Here is a 22,367-nt window from a genome sequence, read left to right as displayed (position 1 = left end):
CATTTAGAGATTGCTTTTGTTTTTGTTCTTTAGCTGTGTTTTATAATTTTACAATATTTTATAATTTGCAAGAGGGATAACCGTAAGGTAGAAATTTTTTGTCTATAGTTACTTTTGGGAATTGAGAAGACTTTTTTCCTAGTAATTAGATAATTTTATTTTATACATTTAGATTTTTGATACATTTGTAATTATCCTGGTGTTTGGTGTGAGGAATAGATCTTATCTTATTTTTTTCCATTGGGTCCAGTTGTCCCAGTACCTTTTATTAAAAAGTTATCCACTTCTTCCATTAGAAATGTCATATTTCTTATAATAAGATTTTATTTGCACAAGAGTGTATTTTTAGTTTTTCTGTTTTGTTCCATTGGTGTGTTTATTCGTATTCTTTTGCCATATTCCTTTAATTCACAGACTGTATGATATCTTTTAATACTTGGAAAGGCTAGTTTCTTCCTTATTGATACTCTGTATCAGAACTTTCATGTCTGTTCTCACTTATCATTCTTATAAAAGATCTATACAGTTAACTTACCTAGTTCCAAGGGGGAAAAACTGATTGTATGTTATTGGAATCAGGTAAAGCTTATAAATTAACTTAAAAATTGGCTCATTACTGATGAGATCCTTTTTGTCCAAGAACATGATATGATTTTCTATTTGTTCTAAATCTATTTTTGTGGCTTTCAAGAGTGTGTGCTAGTTTTTTTCATTTAGATTTTGTAATTTTTAGTCAAGTTTATACTTACTAAAGGTATTATCTTTAAATACGTTTAAAAACATATTCTGTAGAATTCAGTATGAGCATTGGCATTCATTCAGTTAGCAAATGTATACTGAATACCTGCTATATCCCTGACACTGTGCTTGTTGTTGGGGATGAAGTGAGAAACTAAGATTTCTGGTCTTATGCATCTTAGAGTCTAATGAGGACACTACCAATAAATAGGTGAGTTTTATTCAGTGTGAAATGTGCTCTGATTGGATTCATCATAGGGAGCAAGAAAAAAAGCATACTTTGGGAGGCGGAACTAGTGGAAGAGGAACATTATAATGTTATTTACTTGTGGTAACACAAATAACGTTCTTTGAAATTGTGGTACATAATAAAATCCGTAATAATGATGATAATGTGTTAGGGGTGGTAGAAATGTTTCAAGAGGAGATCATTTCATAAGTGAAACCAGAAGCAGTTGAAGTAAAGGTTAGGCTACCCTTCCAGACAGAGGAGCTTCAGTGTAAAATTTTCAAAGTGTCAAATTCTGGCTAGTGCCCTAAAAAAGAAGGAAAATGGGAAGTAAAATATACAGGGTTTTTTTGTGAATTTCACTTGTTTTTGATAAATTTCAGTTGTGATTCTTTTCTTTTTCCTTTTACATTTCCCTGTAATTTGATTCCATTGTTTTAATACTGGATTAATCCTTTTCCAATAAAAACCATTGATATTGGTAAAAAATTTTTTAAAACCTAAATAGGAAAAATTGATTTTAGCTCTGTATCATTGATTAAAAGTATTTTTGAATTGGATACTCCTTACTTATTACAAGTTTGTCCTTTCATTCATTTGCTTTGATTTTATTTTTGTTTTGTAACATCTTTTTTCTTACAGGATGATAATGTCAAATCCCTCCTCTGTAGCTTGATCTATTGTAGAAGTTCAGTGACTGCTGAGCAAGTTTTCAATGCTGAATGTTTCTTGCTACCAAAGGGGGAATCAACTCCAAACTCAGAAAAAGATACTGAATACACCCCAAAAAAAGAGGAAGAATAATTAAAGGTGGAGAACTTGGATAAAGATAAGGAAAAGACAAGATATGGTGAAGCCAAATTTGATTGATCAATATTTTTTTGTTGTTGCAGATGTTCCTTTTTAAAACTTTGTTTAGTTTGGTTAAATAAATAGAAAAAAATCTGGAAGTGTTCTGGAGCTAGTTGGGTGTGTCTTTGGTATTCCAGTTGTGAAAATAAAAGATGTTTTTGGTTATGCAAAAAAATTGTATACTTTGAAATTTCATTTAACTAGAGTTGTGAAGGAAGGACTTTCTGTCTGTAGTTACTTTTTGAACTTTTTGAAATTGTATAGCCCGACTATGTTACTTGTAATAGAAAAAGGTTATTAGATTGTTGGACGGCTCCTACACAGACTTTCAGTATGTAGGCCAGCTCATTATGAAGGGTAATACTTTTGTTTAACAGATGATAGTTGGCATATGCTTTGTACCCAGTTTTGGGAATATAAAGATAAGTTAAACGTGGTTCTTACACTTAAAAAGCACATAAATCTATTGAGAAAGTTAGAGATCTAAACAGATCTTCATAACACAGTATAGAATATCTAATGATAGTTCTGGGCAGAGATTTTATGTGGTTACACAGGAGGGATACTCATCTTATGGAAGAGGGGTGTCATGGAAACTTTCTGGAGGAGATACTACCTTAGTTAAATCATAAAGGATGAGTAGTAAAGGTGAAGGACGATCAAGAGTATCTTACTAGCAGAGAAAGCATGATGAAAGCACTGAAGGGAGAAACAGTTTGTGTGTTTAATAGGGAATAGTCATATAGGTAGATGAGGGCTTTATATGAAGTAATAAAATGCTCATACCTTATAATTCTATAGGAAATGTGGAGCCATTGAAGAATTTTAAACAGCTTTAGCTCCCTCAAAATCTGTCTTATACCTACTACCAGGATAAGAGGTAGGGAGACTGATCAGAAGGATATTATGATAAAGTAGGTGAGCAGCGATGAAACTAAGATCTACAGAGGGGAAAGAAACAGTGATGACACATATGGGTCCAATTTATGACAGTTAGGCAGTTCTGTCGGACTTGGTGATTGAAGCGTATGTAGACTAAAGTAGTATGTTAGAGTCTCTAGATGCCTATTCAAAATCTAGTCTTTCTTTCTTCCTTAGTAGTAGATAGCAGTTTTATTCGGGGTGGCAGTGTACTTGGTTAAAAGACTACATTTACCATCTTCTCTATTAGTTGAAGCTTTTTGACTAAATTTTTGCAAATAAGGATCCTTAAAAGGAGCTGACTTAGCTTGGAGATGTGTCCTTTCACCCTTACCCCTTTCCTATTGCCTAGAAGTTAACATGGTGGTTAGAATTTGAGCAGTCTCCTCGGATCATGAGGTGACCTTGAGGAAACTCATGAAACTAGGATGATGGAGCAGCAAGTTAGAAGGAGCTGATGTTCCTAATAATTCTGGATCCTTTGTACTAGTCTCAAGATTTCATGTTATTTGAGAGAATAAACCCTTACATCAGAGTGTGGTCCCTATATCAGCAGCCTCAGTATCACCTGGAGGCTTATTTGAAATGCAAATTCTCAGCTCCACTCCAGATTTTTTAAATGAGAATCTTTGGGGTTGGGTGGAGCCTGGCAATCTGTGTTTTAACAAGCACTGTTAAGTCATTGTAATACATACTAAAGAGGACTGTTGCCACACATTCAAGCTATTGTTCCATTTTGGGTTTCTTGTTTTATAGTAGAACTTAATTCTACCTGATTAAGTAATAAAGACACAGCAGTTAGGTTTAAAACAAACTTGGATAATTTAAAGGGGCAAAGAATAGATCACTTTACTTATACTATTTTAAATAAAGAATTAGATTATCATTTTCCAAATGTGTTCTGCTGAATGAACACTAGTCCCTTGGGATGTTCATTACAAAAAGAATTCTGTGATTAGTTGTTTGGAAAATAATGAATGCTAAATTGGAGATTGATCATATTAGAGGGTAAAGGTTCTAAAATGTTTTCCGGAAAAGAAACCTGTTTAGTTTTATTTAGCCAGCATATACCAAAATTGACAATGAGACCCCCTTTTTTTCACGTAATACCTAGCAACTTCTCTCTTGTGAAACTAGAGTTTCAGATTTTGTTACCAAGTTAGATAGTACTTATTTTTATTTCTTGTTTTAAAATGGCAAGTATTAATGTGTGGTGGAAAGAGACAAATTCATGTGTCTCTTCAATGCCACAGATGTTTCTTGAGATATGTGTATATATGTGTAAGGGCAATACAGAGGCAAAAAAATGTGTTCACTGCCCTGTGGGCAGTCTGAGAATAATGCAGTATGTAATAAGCTACAAGAACGAAATGTATGTCATCACAAAGAAGAGGAAGGGAAGAGAGGAATAATGAGGTTGGGGGATAGCTGTTTGACTCATTTTAGAGGTGCAGTAGTATTCTGCTTATTTAGAACTGGAAAAAGGTATTCCAGACAAAGGAAATTAAGAAAGCTCAAAGGGTAGATTTGGGAAAGGGCAAGAATTTGGCTGGAGTATAGGATATTCATGGGGTAGCTGAGAAAAAAGCTTAGGAAAGTATTTTGGGGGCAGATCATAGAGGGTCGTGAGTTGCCAAGAGATGGGACTCTATTATAAATTTATGAGCAGCTGAATCACACAGTCATGCTTATTTTAGAATAAAATAGCTAACTAGAGAGGATGATTTGGGAAATAATGGAAATAAAGAAAAGTCAAGGATGGCATATTTCATTAAAGTAATTGAGGCAAAGAAAACATCTTGTTTTAGATCAAAGTATTGAAAAGGAGAGAATTAAGAGTATAAACTGTTCCTCAAAAGAAATTTATGGGGAACCTCTGGTCCATTTCATAGATTTCATAGTATCAGTGCTAAGTCATTTCAGTGTATATTTAAATGTCAGTATTTGTTAAGTTTCTTTTTAGCATCTCTCTTTTAACTCAACAAATGACATGCTTTATCATTTCTTACTTGTTAGTATAACCATATCTTCTGCCATCAAAACTACATGTGGAAGCAGTTCTGGAATGTAAGGACCTCTGAAGATCTAGTTCTCCATAAAAGCAACAAGAACACTGGCAAAAATTATCAAATGAAAGCTAAGTTGCACATGAAAAGAATACAGACTTCACAGAATTAGTCCAGGAAAGTCACTAAGCAAACATCGTCATCGTCATCAATAACAACTAGCAATAACAATCTCTGTGTTGGTGGGGGGCAGGGAATATGATTTTCAAAGTTGGAAATTGCTATGTTTAAAATGTCCAGTTTTTTGCAAAAAAAAAAAGTGAGACATGAAACAGGAAAGTATGGTCTGTATGCTAGGAAAAAAAGCAACCAATAAAAACTGTCCCAGAGGAAGCTAGATGTTGGACTTTAAGTTCACAAAGACTTTATATCAACTATTAAAATATGTTCAAAGAACTAAAGGAAATCATTTCTAAGAATTAAAGGAAAGTGTGAGAATAATGTTCCACCAAATAGAGAATGCCAGTAGAGAGATAGAAATTATAAGAAAGAACCAAATATAAATTAGGGAGCTGAAAAGTACAACAACCAGAATAAAAAAATTCATGAAAGGGGCTCAACAGCAGATTTGAGTTAACAAAAGAAAAGCTCTGTGAACTTAAAGGTAGGTCAATTTAAGTCATCTAGACTGAGGAACAGAAAGAAAAAGAATGAAGAAAAATGAAGAGACAGGCCTATGAGACACCATCAAACATACCAACAGCATAATGGGAGTCTTAGAAGGAGAGAAGAAAAAGGGACAGAAAGAATATTGAAGAAATAATGGCTGAAAAATTTCCAAATTTGACAAAAAACATAAATCTACATAATCAAGAAGCTCATCAAATTCCAAGTAGGATAAACTCAAAGAGACTCACAACTAGACACATCATAATCAAACTACTGAAAGCTAAAACCAAGGACAGAATCTTGAAAGTAGCAAGAGAGAAATGATTTACTGAGTACAAGGCATCCTCAATAAGAGCAGCATCTGCTTTTTCATCAGAAATGAGGCTAGAATTCAGTTGGATGATGTATTCAAAGCATTAAAAGAAAGAAAGCCTTGTCAAACAATTGTATATCCAGCAAAAATGAAGGCGATATTAAGATTTAGATTTATGATGTTAAGCCATTCCTAGATAAACAGAATTTGTTACTAGAATATCTGCCATACAAAAACAAAAAAGGGGTCTTTCAGACTGAAATGAAAGCACACGAGATGGTAACTTCAGTTCACACACAAAAACAAAGAGCACTGGTTAAGGAAAATACATGGGTAAATATAAAACAGTATTAATGTATTTTTGTTTGTAACTCTTTTCTTCTATCTGATTTAAAAGAAAACTGCATAAAGCATTAATTATAAGACTGTGTTAATGACCTTATAATGTGGAAAGATGTAATTTTTCTGACAAAGGAGAGGGGAGAAAATGGAGGTATATTGGGGCAAAGTTTTTGTTTGCTATTGAAATTAAGTTGGTATTAATGCAAACTAGATTGATTTAAGTTAAAATTTTAATTGTAATAACTGGTGCAACCATTAAGAAAATCAGAAGTATGGTTCATTAAGAAAATAAGAAGTATGGTAGAGGAAACAACAAAGGAATGGTACACTAGAAATACCTAACAATAAAGAAAACTGGTGGAGGTACAGAGAAAAAAGATACAAGACATACAGAAAACGAACAGCAAAATGAAAGCTGTAAATCTGCTATAGTAATTACATTAAGTACAAATGTATTAAATTTTCCAGTCAAAAGATAGAAACTGGAAAAATATATTTTAAAATAGGATCAAATTATGTGCTGTCTATAAGAGATGCAGTTTTAGTGCCATAACCACAGAGTGGTGTTGACACCTTCAGATCAGCATGAGGGAGTGAGTGCCTTTCCATTCATATTGGCCAAGCTGACATCTAGATTGAGGACACGTGCTGGAAACTCTGTTGCCTAGAGTATGGAATTCAGCCAGATGGTGTCATTCTTGGCAGTAAAAAGGATCAGTAGGAAAATGCTAAAATAGAGCATATGAATGCATCTTTTGTGAGACAAGAGCTGGGAATCATGTGCCCAGAGCACTCTTCCCAACCTAGAACCAACTCTTAGAGATGGGATTCATACAGGGAAGTACCAGTCACTCTTTTACCCAGAGCAGCTTGTTAGCAGAAAGGAGGGTAGTGGGAACAGCTATGTCTGAGGTCACTATGGGGTCAGAGATTGTCTGCCTTGGACTAGAGAGCATCAGAAAGCTGGCAGAACAGTTTCTGACTTTCTGAAGCTTTGGAAGAAACATTGAATCAGGATTTACATCTCTCTTAATAGAGTGGCTCATGATAGAATATAGCAGGAAGACTAAATTGAGTTATCTGTATATTCAGCCTTCAGGATCTTCACTGTTGTAGAGCCTTACAGCTCTATTCTTAGAGCACACAGACTGTAGCTGCATGGTAGACAATGAAGCCATCTGTGACATATGCCATCATATGCTTGGTGTATAATGCCACCTCTTCTGTTAGCATTAATAGGCTGACAGGTCTTCTATTACTGCTTGCTTCTGGTTTGAAGGGCCTTTGAATGGGTACCTAATTGAATTCCAGAACAAATTAGTAACTTATCTGAGAATATATTTCCCCATGACAACCCTTGCCCTCATCATCTCTGCTGACAGAAACTACCAGGAGCAGCTCTCCATTTCAGACATGACTACTGCTTGCTTTGAGTTCTCCAACCAGCTGGTTAAGTGTGATCCTCAACTTGGGAATTACATGGCCTGCTACCTGCTCTACAAAGGGGATGTTTTTCCCAAGGGTGTGAATGCAACAGTTGCAGCCATAAAGTCAAGGAACTCTGTTCAGTTTATAGATTGGCTTCCAAATGGTTTCAAGGTGGCCATCAACAATCAGCTATCCGTGGTGATGCCAGGAGTTAACCTGGCTGAAGTCCAGAAGGCTATCTGCATGCTGAGCAACAGCACAGCAATTGTGAAGACCTTAACCCTACTAGACCACAGGTTTGACCACATGTATGCCAAGAGGGCATTTCTACATTGGTATATCAGAAGAGGTGTGGGAGTTCTCAGACACCAGGGAAGATTTGGCAGCCTTAGAGAAGGATTATAAGTAAGTGGGGTAAAGTTTCTGATGCAAATATTATTGGTTAAAAAAATGAATAAGTTAAAGTGTTATGCTTTCTTTTTAAAACATTATACGGTTAGTAGGTAGAGTTTCCTTGATTAGAAGAAAAAATAAATTAGGCAAGACCCTAAGTTTCACACTATATCAAATGGCTCAATATTAACAATGAGCACATATTTCCTTGTCTATCAGTGATATTCAGCACTACTACCTGTGACCCTCCTAAGGTTTGGAGTCCTTTGAACTACTGGATCACTTTGTGTGTGTGTGTGTGTGTGTGAGAGAGAGAGAATGGAAACCTGGCTTTATCCTTTGCTTTTTAAACCAAGAGACTCTGAAATCCTGTGCAACGTTTATACTTTTCCTTTCCTGTACATGAGGTAGAAAACTGCACATATAGTTTATTAATGTCATTTCCATATATATATAAAATATATACAGTATATATTACATTGATTAAAGAATTAGAATTTTTTTTAAAAGACCCAATTTAGTTTCAAAGATACAAATAGATTAAGAGTAGAGAGATGGAAAAGATATACCATCCAAACAGTACCCAAAAGAACTAGTGCCTACACTAATATCAGACAAAATAGTCTGTGGCAAAAATTATTACTAAAGATAAAAAATATTTTGTAATGGAAAAAAAGTCAATACATCACAAAGATGTGTGCATACATACATCTAACAGCAGAGTCCCAAATTTATAAAGCAAAACTTGGCAGGATTGAAGAGAGAAATAGACAATTCAACAATAACAATTGGAGATTTTGTTACCTCAGGTTTAATAGTGGATTGAACAACTAGGCAGAAGATAAATAGAAGAAATGAACAACACTATAAATTAAAGGCCAACTTTAGAACACTGTACCCCAAAAGAGCAGAATGCATGTTCTTCTCAGGTGTACATGGAACATTCTACAGGATGGACTATATATGAAATCATGAAACAAGTCTCAAAACAGTTTAAAAGGATTTAAATCATAAGTATGTTTTCTAATCACAGTGGAATGAAATTAGAAATCAATAACAAGGAAATTTAGAAAATTCACAAATATATGGAAATTAAAAAAAAAACACTTCTAAATAACCGATGGATCAAAGAAAGAAATAGCATAAATTAGAAAATACTTTGAGGTGAAGGAAAATGAAAACACAACATACGAAAACTTACAGGATGCAGCTAAAGCAGAGCTTAGAGGGAAATCTATAGCTGTAAATGCTTATGTTAATAAAGGAATAAGATGTCAATCACTAACCTAACCTAACACAGCCTTAGTTTCTATCTTGTTAAGAAACGATAAAATGATGAGCAAACTAAACCAAAAGCAAGCAAAAGAAAAGAAATAATGAAGATTAAAACAAATAAATGAAATAACAGAAAAACAATAGAGAAAATTGAGACCAGAAGTCAGTTCTCTGAAAACATCAACAAAATTGAGAAAAACTTCAGCTAGATGGACCAAGAAAAAAAAGACTCCAGTTATGAAAATGAGTAATTAAAGAAGGGACTTCACTACAGACCTTAGAGAAGTAAAAGAGTTTGTAAGGAAGCACTATGAACAACTGTATACCAACAGATAGATAGCCCAGATGAAATGAACAAATTCCTAGGAAGACACAAACCTGAAAAACTGGCACAAGAAGAAGAAAACCTGAATAGACCTATATAAGGAGAAACAATTAGTAAATCAGAAAATTCTTACCAAGGAAAGCCCAAGCTAAATGACTGAATGGTGAATTCTACCAGACAAAGACATCACACACACAAAAAAACTATAGATCAATATCTCTTATGAATATAGATGCAAAATTTCTCAACAAAATACTAGCAAACTAAATCTAGCAACATTATACACCATGAACAGCAGGGATTTATCTCAAGAATGCAAGGCTGGTTTAATATTTGAAAATCAATCAATGTAATATACTATATTAATAGAATAAAAACAAAAAGCTTATCTTAATAGATGCAGAAAAAGCATTTAACAATATCCAATACCCCTTTTATGATAAAAACACTTAAACTAATAATGAAGAGTTTACTCAACCTGATAAATAGTATCATTAATAACTCATAGCTAGGGCTTCCCTGGTGATACAGTGGTTAAGAATCTGCCTGCCAATGCAGAGGACACAGGTTTGAGCCTTGGGCTGGGAAGATCCCACGTGCTGCGGAACAACTAAGCCCCTATGCCACAACTACTGAGCCTGTCCTCTAGAGCCCGGGAGCCACAACTACTGAAGCTCGCGTGCTTAGAGCCTGTGCTCCGCAACAAGAGAAGCCACCGCAATGAGAAGCCTGCACACTGCAACGAAGAGTAGCCCCCGCTCACCACAACTAAAGAAAGCCCGCATGCAGTGACAAAGACCCAGCGCAGCCAAAACAAAAAACAAAAAAACCCCTCATAGCTAACATCATACTTAATGGTAAAAGACTGGATGATTTCTCCTAAGATAAGGAACAAGTCAAGGCCTCCACTCCTGCCACTTCTCTTTGACATTGTACTATTGGTTTTAGCTAGGACAATTAGACAAGAAAAAGAAATAAAAGGCATCCAGATGGAAAGGGAGGTGTAATACTATTTCTATTCTCACATGACTTGATCTTGTCCACAGAGAATCTTAAGAAATCCATTTTAAAACTTTTAGAAGTAATCAGTTCATCATGGTTGCAGATACAAGGTCATTACATAAAAATAAATTACATTTCTATAACCTAGAAATTTTTATAACAATTTCGTTTACAATATCATAAAGAAAAAATAATTAGGAGTAAATTTAACAAAAGAAGTATAAGACTTGTATACTAAAACTACAAAACATTGGTGAAAGAAAGTAAAGAAAACCTAAATAAACTCAAAGATATATTAATGCATCGGAAGACTTAATATTGTTAAGTTGGTAATACTTAATTATCTAGAGATTCAACACAGTCTCTATCAAAATCTTTGCTTCTGTTTTTACAGAAACTAACAAGCTGATCCTAAAATTCATGTGGAAATGGAATGGACCCAGGATAGCTAAAACAATACTGAAAAAGGAGAACAAATAGGAGGAATCACACTCCTAATTTCCAACTTACTATAAAGCAATGATAATCAAGACAGTGTGGGTGCTGGCATAAGGATAGATATGTAGATCCATGGAATAAGATTGAGAATTTCTATTTATTTATTTATTATTTATTTATTTATTTATTTATGGCTGCATTGGGTCTTAATTGCTGCACAAGGGCTTTCCCTAGTTGCAGTGAGTGGGGACCACTCCTCGTTGCGGTACGTGGGCTGCTCACTGCGGTGGCCTCCCCCGCCGCGGAGCACAGGCTCTAGGCGCGCGGGCTTCAGCAGTTGTGGCATGTGGGCTCAGCAGTTGTAGCCTGTGGGCTCTAGAGTGCAGGCTCAGCAGCTGTGGCACATTAGCTGCTCTGCAGCATGCGGGATCCTCCCGGACCAGGGTTCGAACCCATGTCCCCTGCACTGGCAGACGTATTCTCAACCACTGCGCCACCAGGGAAGCCCAGGAGAGTTTCCATTAAATTACAATATTTTGTGCTTCAAAAGACACTATCAAGAAAGTGAAACGACAACCCACAAAATGGGAGAAATATTTTCAAATCATGTATCTGCTAAAGGACTTGTAGTTAGTGTGAGAACTCCTACAACTGAATAATAAAAAGACAAACCAAATAAAAATGGGCAAAGGCTCTGAACGGATATTTCTCCTAAGAAGATATACAAATGGCCAATAAGCACATGAGAACATGTTCAACATCATTAGTCATTAAGGAAACGCAAATCAAACTACGAGATACAACTTCATAACCACTAGGATGGCTAGGATTAAAAAGTCAGATAATGACAAATGTTGGGGAGGATGAGGAGAAAGTGGAACTGCTGGTAGAAGTGTATAGAGGTACAACTGCTTTGGAAAACAGTTTGGCAGTTCCTCAAAATGTTAAACATGGAATTACCATACAACCTGGGAATTTAACGCCTAGCTAATTACCCATTAGTCATGAAAACCTGTGTTTACACAGAAAACGTGTTCTTGAACAATTATTGCAGCATATTCATGGTAGCCAAAAAGTGGAAATAATCCAAATATCCATCTATTGATGAATGGATAAACATAATGTGGTATATTCATACAATGGAATGTTATTCAACAATAAAAAGGAATAAAGTATTAATACATGCTACAACATGGACAAACCTTGAAAACATAAAAAAAATTCAGTCATAGAAGACTGCATACATTTATCTGAACATTTCATATCTGGGCATTATGGAATGTTCCAAATAGGTAAATCTATAAAGACAGAAATTAGATTAGTAATTGCCTGGGAATGGAGGTAGAGGGTAGAGGGTATGACTGCTAATAGGTGTATGACCTTTTTTGGTGTGATAGAAATAATCTCTAATTAGATAGTGGTGATGGTTTCACAACTCTGAATATACTAAAACCACCGAATTGTTTACTTTTTTTGAAGGGTAAATTTTATGGTACATGAATTATACCTCAAAAAGCTATTATATAAGAAAAAATACACATACGTGTTCATTCAATAAATATTTGAGGGATTCCTGAATGTCAGTTATCATATGTTGCTTTCTTATCTTCTACTAATCCAACTGTGTGTGAGTCACCTACTTTTTCTCCTGGTTTGTGACTTTCAAGCCTAAATCTGCATAAGAATCATCTGGTAATCTTTTAAAAAAATTCAAGTTTCCCAATGTCCGTACCCAGAGATTCTACCTCAGTGTATCAGAGATGGGACTTGGGAATCTATATTTATAACAAGTACCCATAATTATGTCTGATGTAGCTACTCTGGGAGGACCACATTTAGAAAAAGTGTTCTAGGAGAATTTTACCAGCCACATTTTATTCATTGATTTTCCTAGTCCCTTCTTAAAGGGACCTTTACTCTCTGCATTGAATGTGTATAGATTAAAACCAAAAAATTAGAATATTTGTCATATTTGTGGAGAAATAATGTATCTCCTAGTTCTAAATTGATTGAAGAAATCATGAAGGCTGAGACTGACAGATGAGAATATATAAAAATCAACATAGTAAAAATAAAGGATGAGAGCTGTCCAGAAAAATCTGCATGAGTTTAGAAGACAGTGGGTTAATAGTTATAACGCATAAAGTGATTATTCGAATTTATAAGAAAATTACTAAGATTCCAGTAGATAAATGCAGAAATAAACATGTAAATTTTTTTCAAAAATCAAAGAAGTGTAAATTGACCTCTGAATAAAAGCAAATTTCATGCTTAGTAAAGCAGCAAAATATTAAAATGGCAAGGTCCTATGATATTAGCTAAATTGGTGCTGGTTTTCATTTACGAAAGCAGTGTGAAGTTGGTAGATAGTAGTTTGATCCTATGTCTCATGAGCCATGAAAATGATTCTCTCCTTTGATCCTAATGATACTAGTCTTAAAATTTTGTCTTAGGAACATGATTTAACAGAAATAAAGTTACACATAAATACATGTTCAATTGGAAATTGAATAAATATTCAACAAGTGAATTGTTTCATAATTCATTGTACATCAGTATAATAGACTGCTACACAAGCATAAATTATGAAGACACACACATAATGCTCATACATACGGGAAACAATACCTAAAAATGTGCTTGTGAGGAATATAAGGGTAATGAAACATTTTTTAAAATTCTTCATTTTTTCAACATTTTATTATGAACATTTCCCAACATACTGCAAAGTTAAAAGAATTTTACAGTGACTATTCATATATCATCATTTAAGGTATATCATTAACATGTAGTTATACTTTACCGTATAATTTTTCTTTACCTACCTTAATATTTTTATATTTGTTTCTTATTGAGTTTAAAATTTCCCCCAGTATATTGAGCAGAGTTCCCTGTGCTATACAGTAGGTCCTTGTTCGTTATCTATCCCAATATTCTATAACAACCTAAACGGGAAAAGAATTTGAAAAAGAACAGAAAAAAGTAAATAAATAAAACTTAAAAAATTTCCCCCAGTTTTCAAGTAATAATATGACATTTCCTGAGAAACGCTTATTTTTGATTAACAGAGGAGTAACTTAAATTTCACTGAAAGGCTTAGAACTCTTGTAAGTATGTATATGGCCACAAGGTGTAGCTCTGGACCTATCATCCTGGGATACGCATCTGTAAGCAAGGTTGTAGTAAAGGTAACTTCTGAATGCAATCAGACTTGTTTTGTTTTTTTGAGTGAGGGTACAGTAAATTTCTCCTCCATTAAGATCTAAAGTAATTTAGGTTGTATATTTATTTCATTGTTCAAAATGTCTTTGCCACAATTTCTCTTACCTGGAACTTGACCTTCTTACTCCACAGCCTCTGAGTCAGAAGTTTTGGGTTATGCAGCAAATATGTTTGTTACTAGCTGTTTGAAATGATAATTTTAAGAAGATTTAAATTAGTCATGGAAATAGAAATTTTCAGACTTTTTTGTACAGTGAAAACTCATCAAAACTGTAATTTTTCTTTAGTGTGATTATTTGATTAATGTGTATATTTCTTTAAATATAAACTCTATAAGGTTTGGGACTGTACCTAGCACAATGACAGACATTCAAAAAATATTAGTTGAATGATAAATTTAAAGAGTGATTTGAAACTTTTACTGAAGGTTATTTTGTAGGAATTGGTAAATCTATTCTTTAAGAAGTGTGCTTATTCATTTTAACGATAAGATGATTACCTTTAGATATACTTCATAGTTTAAAAATTGCTCCCAGATGAAAATATTTTTCTGTTTTTAGTTGCAAAAAAGAATATAGTCATTTTTAAAGGAAAGTAGAGCCTAATTTGTTGAAATCCATTTTAACCAAAAATGCTTTCTCTTCTTCCCCTTCAAGGAATCCTCAGTTTCTCTCTACATTAGACGTCATCAACTGTCAATTTGTTTCTTCATACCAGAGAATAAAATCATGAGGCAAGAATCCAATAGTATGGTCAAGTAAATCAAACTGTCTACTGGAATAACCAGGGGAAGGGTTTTCCAATTTAAAGTCTTTTTCTTTTTTTTTAAAGGAGAGAATATTTGACAAGCAGTCTATGAAACATAGTATTCTTTTTCATAAAATAAAGCTATTCAGAGTTAAAGGTCTTGGGAAAATTTTAGTTTAAGTAGAGACGTTCTTCTCAAAGAATTTAATGTCATTCTTTTGAATTTCAGCTAGGATGGTAAAAAAAATTCATCAAGGGAGAAGATAAGAACAAACATTTAGAAGGACTCTTATTTTACAGAAAGAAGAGAAATACCAGAGAAACAAGACCACAAAATTACTTAGCTCAAGAATTAAATTATTGACAAACTTTTTGTATTATCCCTGTATACTGCTTTTACATGTGTTCTTTCAACTGTGCTTGACAAGGGAGAAGAGTCATTATATACATATAGCCTGAAGGGCTTGGACTTTGAAGGTCTTTACTATCCTTCATTTCCTTAAAAGGTAAGTAATGTTTATATTGCAAACCTGTCTTGTATACCCTCTCCCTCCTCCTTTCTCTCCTATCTCCTCTTTCCCCTTTTTTCTTCTCCCTGCACCTTTTTTTTTTTTTTAACATTACAAGTTCATTTAGAGGAAGATTAATAGCTGCTGAAAGAATTAAATTGGAAACATAAAATATTTCTTGAACAACTTCTACTAAGGTACAGACTTGTTATTGCCATCATGTTTCTGTAACTGCCCCAAAATATTATACATATCAATATTTTAACACTTACTTGCTTTTCCTTGAATATCATGATTTATTTTTATCTGATATCAGCTCCATTTATGGCAACTAACTGGTAACTGCAAATTACAATTGCTATGACAAACTGTATATGAATAATGCAAGCATAATTTTGGTCATGATTATTGTACTTGCCTGAGTCATGGCTTGCATCATCTCCTGCAATTCTATTTATGATTCACAAAATTTTATTTCCATATATCCTTTTCAACCTTGCATAAGCATCAGCCGTATCATATAAATATGTGATGGCAATTTGCTTTAGTAGGAAAACCCAGATAATTTCTTTTGGCTTCTGTAAGAATTTTCAGCCTTTTCTTTAAAGCAAATAATAAACTTTATGCCCCATTAAATGACTTTTTTTCCTGTATGGTAGTGTTTAAAGTCATGCTTAGAGGTTATTTTAAATTTGATTCTTTACTAGTTAATGTGCTTGACAAAATTATGTCATTGTATTTTTGCAGGTTGGGAAGGGATGTGGTTTGTTCTAACACGATGATAGCATATTCAGAGTAAAAATCTGAGCCAGGGTAGTCATAGATGACTTTAATGTAATTAACTACATTAGACCCTGATATAACAGTTGATTTTAAAACATACTTTGGTTGTTAGTTTAATCTACTGCTTTCAATTCTCCCCTCCTTTTGTGTTAAAAATTTCTGAAGTCTGGAAATGTTTCATTTGTTTCCTATTTTGTTTCATAATTAAAAGCTATGGAGCTCCCCTATGTTCATAGCAACACTATTCACAATAGCCAAGACATGGAAACAACCTAAATGTCCATCGACAGATGAATGGATAAAGAAGATGTGGTACATATATGCAATGGAATACTACTCAGCCATTAAAAAGAATGAAATAATACCATTTGCAGTGACGTGGATGGAATTAGAGATTATCATACTAAGTGAAGTAAGTCAGAAAACGAAATACCATATGATATCACTTATATGTGGAATTTAAAATATGACACAAATGAACCTATCTATGAAACAGAAACAGACTCACAGACATAGAGAACAGACTTGCGGTTGCCAAGGAAAAGGAGTGGGGGAGGGATGGACTGCAAGTTTGAGTTTAGCAGATGCAGACTATTACATATAGAATGGATAAACAGCAAGGTCCTACTATATAGTACCGGGAACTATACTCAATATCCTGAGATAAACCATAATGGAAAAGAATATAAAAAAGAATATATATATGTATGTGTGTATATATATATATATATATATATATAATATATATATATATAATATATATATATATTAGCTGCATCACTTTGCTATACAGCAGAAATTAACACATTGTAGATCAACTATACTTCTTAAAAAAACAAAAAAAACCCATCTTTATAAAAAGAGATATTATGCTTATAGTCAATTATAATAGAACGTAAGTGTACATTCATATTTTTATGGAAAAAGATGTATAGATGCATAAAAGCAGGTTTGGAACACTACACACTGAAATGCAAACAGTGAAAAAGAAAGAATAATTCCAAAGAAAATATGACAGTTATATAGAATATACATACATAAAAGTAACAGAAAAAAAAAAAAGCTATGTAGCATCACTTACCTCAGTGCAGAAGTTAGGGTGGATGGATGCTAGGTATTTTGTCTACATTGTCTCGTTTAATCTTCACAACAACCCCATAAAGTGCAAATATTATTCCTCTTTTACAGAAAAAGAAGGAAAATGAGGCATGAGTGACTAGATTTTGGCAAGGATCACATTTATCATCACTGAAATTATATATGGGACACCAGGATTGATGCTGAAAACACTAAGAGGTATGAGTCTTTGTTTTAGAAAGCCTTCAGTATGCTTGAGACAAGGCATATCTGTGAAGAAAATGAGAGGAGAATTTCTTGCTAAGTGCTGTTAATCCTAAAGTGGTGTCTCCCACAAAAGTGAATCAATCTTGGGGTCAGCGAATCTACCTAAAACTCTGTCTTAGCAGAGAAGTCCAAAATGAAGTGGAACTCTACAATTTTTGCATAAGTCTGTTTATTGCCATTACATTTATTAATTTATTTAATTTTTGGTTGTGTTGGGTCTTTGTTGCTGTGCGCAGGCTTTCTCTAGTTGTGGTGAGCGGGGGCTACTCTTCGTTGCGGTGCGCGGGCTTCTCATTGTGGTGGCTTCTCTTGTTGCGGAGCACGGACTCTAGGCACACGGGCTTCAGTAGTTGTGGTGTGCAGGCTCAGTAGTTGTGGCTCATTGGCTATAGAGTGCAGGCTCAGTAGTTGCGGTGCACGGGCTTAGGTGCTCCGCGGCATGTGGGATCTTCCCGGACCAAGGATCGAACCCATGTTCCCTGCACTAGCAGGTGGATTCTTAACCACTGTGCCACCAGGGAAGTCTGCCATTACATTCTTGAGAGAGTTAAAATGTATTTCTCCTGATTGTTTTCTTGAAGTGACACTTGGAAGGATAGCTTCTGTACAGGAAATAAAATGCTCTTACTGTAGGTATCAAGTCGTCCATTATTTGTCCACTTTGGTAAATCAGAAGTTTGTTATTTTCAAGTGTGAAGATAATTTCCTTGAATGGCTGGCAGAAAGATTCACTATACATGTAAAGAAATAAATATTAATTTCTGTGTATGTTTAATTTTTTATCAAAATGTACTATTGTAGGAGATATCCCTTTAACAGAAACAGTTTGTAATTGAAGCTCATTTTCCATGCGAAAGTCATTGCCAGGGACCATTTATGTAGAACAAATAAGTAACTGTAATATGGAATTCAAAATTACCAGTTCTGGTTTGAGTAAGAGATTAAAGTGAGTTTATTAACTCTCACACCAATTTGAGGGAAATATCTCTCAATTTGAGGGCAAACAAAACACAGTAGGTATGCTGTATAGTTTTTGCTTTCCTTCATTTTTATCAGAGTTTGAGAGAAAGGGACAAGAGGCATTACATGCAGAGAGATTAGAAGGAAGTGTTACCCACCTCAGTGTTCCAAAACTTTTTGTTTGTTATGCACTTTTGAAGAGTAGAAATTTTGGCATTTTATTTAAGGAATTTAGAAGATGGATTTTTTTTTTCTTAAAAAAGTTTTGGGAAATAGAAAATGCATTTCACGGTTATTGTATTCTTTGCTGTTACTGTTTGACACTATTGATTTTTTTGTCTACATTCTCCTTCATACTCAGAGGCTTTCAGTTCTTACATGTTCTAGCAAATCACTAATTTTTTTTTTTTGGAACTGACCAGATGCTCCATCACATCTCTTATTACTAATTTACAGCAAGTTGTATCTTCTCTGTGCTAATCTCTCACATAAAGTATAAGTCTAATACAAATTATTGTAACAATATATATCCTTATATTTTTACTTGTAGCAAAAGTAAATTTTATATGTATAGTAGTTTACCTGTGAAGGGTTTGTGGTACACGAATGAGCTGTGGCCTATATTACCATAAGCCTACACAGCAAAGGGTGAAGAGACCAACTGGTGCTGAGACAGAAAGCAACTGACCTTTAGGAATTAAGAAACTTGAGACCGTTGAAGACCATGGCAGCCTGGAAGTTGAAAATCAAATTCTGGGTATGACAATGTTAGGATTCTGACTGAATTGACAAAGGAAATTTTGATTATTTATATATTGCTTTTTAAAAATTAAGAAATGTAAGGTATGAAGTTATACTTCATGTTATTTTATTGCTTCTTAAAAGTTATATTTTTTCATATTGTTTATTTTTTACTACCACATGTATACAAACATTGGAAAACCTAGAAAAGTTGAAATAAAAGGAAATAAAATAACAAATTTCAATCACTTAAAAAGTAATTATTCACATTTTAGTGTTTTCCGTGCAGTTTTTCTCCATGCACAGCCTTTTAAAATAATCTGTTATTATATATATATATATCTTAGCTCTGCTGGCTGCCTTGCTTTCTGCTGACAAGTTGATACCTTGTTACTGCTCTCATCAGTGGCATTTCTGTTGCTATTTTTCTTAAGTGGCATGTTGAAACAGAAACATGGTGTCAAGGTTCCCTGGTGTAAGGCCTTTGGGCAAAGATTTGGTCAGATCTTTGTTCTGGGCTCTCTACTTGGGAATGTAGGCAAGATCCCTTCCAGCAACAAATCAGCAATTCCATTATCTGAGTTGGTTAAATAATGTTTTTGGAAATATTCTGAACCCATCAGATTCCTGGAAGAAATAAAATATTATATTTGAAAAAAATCTGTTATTATAATACTGTATATATAATTATCTTTTTCTGGTTAAAATTATACCATAACTACTTTTTCATTATTATAAAGTCTTCACAAACTAATTTTTAAAAATGGCTTTAAAGTATTCTTTTAAGTGAGTATATCTTAGGTCATGAAAATATTGTTTGTTTAGTTCACTCTGGAAGGGAGGAGGAGATAACAGGGTTAAGTTAGGTGGACTGGACTTAGAAGCTGGAACAGAAGTCTGGATTCTGAACTGTTAAGTTAATGATTAAACTTACCCAAATTAGAAGCAACTTAAAGATCAAGGTCCAGGACAAGATTAGCAAAAACTATAATGCCACCCTACTGCTCCATGGCAGATCTTTAGTAGATTATGGCATTCTTTCCTGTGAACCCAGGTACTTTTGCCATTGCAGGTTAGGGATTTAAGAAATTCAGTTTTTAGGTAAAAACTAAGGATCTGAAATTAGAGATTGCAATAACCAGATCTAATGTGTCAAAAAGAAGATGCAAAAATCTAGAACTCAGAAGTGGAGAGAGCAAGGTAGCATAAGAAATCAGAACACAGGAATCTGAACCAGGGATAAAGGTGATTTTCCTACTGACTCTCTTGTACTAAATGTATTGATAAATGTATTTTTTCTAAATGTATTCAAGAAGTCTCTGCATTGTGATACAATTAAAGGGAAATGATTAGGTTATATTAGGATAGTGATTTTAATAGTAATTTTTTCTCTTACTTAAGTTTCTAAATTTTCTGTAGTATGAATATATTTACTGTTATAATTAAAATAATTTATAAGTATTATTCAAATAAGTTGAAGAATATCACCTATATTGAATTAGAAAACAAAAATTCCATAGTAGATAATAAGTGTTGTAAATGCATATATCTGAATTAGCTATGGACTTGGGGTCACAGGAATTGGGTTTTAGGCCAACCTATACCATTACTATGTATGATTCTGACTCCAATTCTGATGTATGTTTTTTTCCCACCCACCAAGCAATTCTCTGACACCAGCTAGGTGTCCTATAATTCACCTCAATTCTAACACTATAGTTGACTGAAAAAAAAATGCACAACTGGGACTTCCCTGGTGGTCCAGTGGTTAAGACTTCATGCTTCCACTGCAGGGGGCATAGGTTCAATCCCTGGTTGGGGAATGAAGATCCCGTATGTCAAACGGTGTGGCCACATAAATAAACAAGTAAATAAATGCTCTTAAAAAAAAAAGATTGGGCTTCCCTGGTGGCGCAGTGGTTGAGAATCTGCCTGCCAATGCAGGGCACACGGGTTCGAGCCCTGGTCTGGGAAGATCCCACATACCGCGGAGCAACTGGGCCCGTGAGCCACAACTACTGAGCCTGCGCGTCTGGAGCCTGTGCTCCGCAACAAGAGAGGCCGCGACAGTGAGAGGCCCGCGCACCGCGATGAAGAGTGGCCCCTGCTTGCCGCAACTGGAGAAAGCCCTCGCGCAGAAACGAAGACCCAACACAGCCATAAATAAATAAATAAAAAAAAAAAAAAAAAAAAAAAAAAAAAAAAAAAAAAAAAAAAGATGGAAAAAAATGCATGACCTAAAAGTTGAGAATTATGTTTTATTTGGCAAACAAAACTGGGAACTTAAACCTTGGAAGATAGCCTCTCAGATAGCTCTGAGGGACTCCTCTGAGAGGTAAGGGAGGAATCAGAATATATAGGAGTTGTAAAGCAATTATACTTCAATAAAGATGTTTAAAAAAAAAAAAAAGAATATATAGGAGTTTTGCAATAAAAACCAGGGATTCGGAACATCAAAAGATTACTGTTAAATAAAGAAAACCAGACATCTCAAGTTAATGAATTTATGTACTTTTTTATTTAAGGGAAGATGCAAGAGTCTGGGCTCATTGAAATCATCCCTTTGATATGTGCCTTAACTATCTAGGGCCAGTATCCTGCTTTTCTCCATCTTGAATCCCCCAGGGTGCACAGTTGGGTGTGGCTTCAGTGGCTGCTGGCTTGATAGCTGCAACATCCTTTGTTTACTGATATGGCAGGCAACATTTTTCATCTATACTGTCTACTTGGAGATAGTGTCAGATTCTACAGGTTAATGGCTCAGTCCCACAAGACTGCTCCCACTGCAGATGCCAGTTAATTGCAGGTCCAGATCAATACCCATGACCCCCTCTTTGGGTTTGAGTAATTTGCTAGAATGGCTTACAGAACTCAGGAAACCAGATGACTTGCTATATTACTAGTTTATTATAGAAGGATGTAACCCAGGAACAGTCAGATGGAAGAGATTCATAGGGCAAGACATGTGAGAAATGGCCACAGTGCTTCCATGTTCTCTCCACTCTCCCTATATCTCCACATGTTCACCAACCCAGAAGCTCTCTTAACCCAGTCCTTTTGGGTTTTTATGGAGGCTTTGTTACATAGGCACAATTGATTAAATCACTGGCCATTGACTATCCATCAATTC

At 34.5% G+C, this 22,367-nt stretch overlaps 1 protein-coding gene and 1 pseudogene across 2 annotated transcripts in view; both read left to right on the top strand.

Annotated features, from left to right (window-relative positions):
• Nucleotides 1-1,815, top strand: part of STK31 (serine/threonine kinase 31) — an 87,034-nt gene extending 85,219 nt beyond the window's left edge. For both annotated transcript variants that reach the window (XM_059932755.1, XM_059932756.1), the window contains one exon: nt 1,610-1,815. In XM_059932755.1, coding sequence (XP_059788738.1) covers nt 1,610-1,771 — 162 coding nt within the window. In that variant the 3' untranslated portion in view covers nt 1,772-1,815. The remainder of the gene's footprint in view (nt 1-1,609) is intronic.
• Nucleotides 1,816-6,004: 4,189 nt separating this feature from the next.
• Nucleotides 6,005-16,191, top strand: LOC132371287 (tubulin alpha chain-like; annotated as a pseudogene).
• The last annotated feature ends 6,176 nt before the right edge of the window (nt 16,192-22,367 follow it).

Source organism: Balaenoptera ricei, chromosome 9 (assembly GCF_028023285.1).
Source record: "Balaenoptera ricei isolate mBalRic1 chromosome 9, mBalRic1.hap2, whole genome shotgun sequence".
In the NCBI taxonomy this organism is placed as follows: Eukaryota; Metazoa; Chordata; class Mammalia; order Artiodactyla; family Balaenopteridae; genus Balaenoptera; species Balaenoptera ricei.
This window is presented reverse-complemented; position numbering and strand designations above follow the sequence as displayed.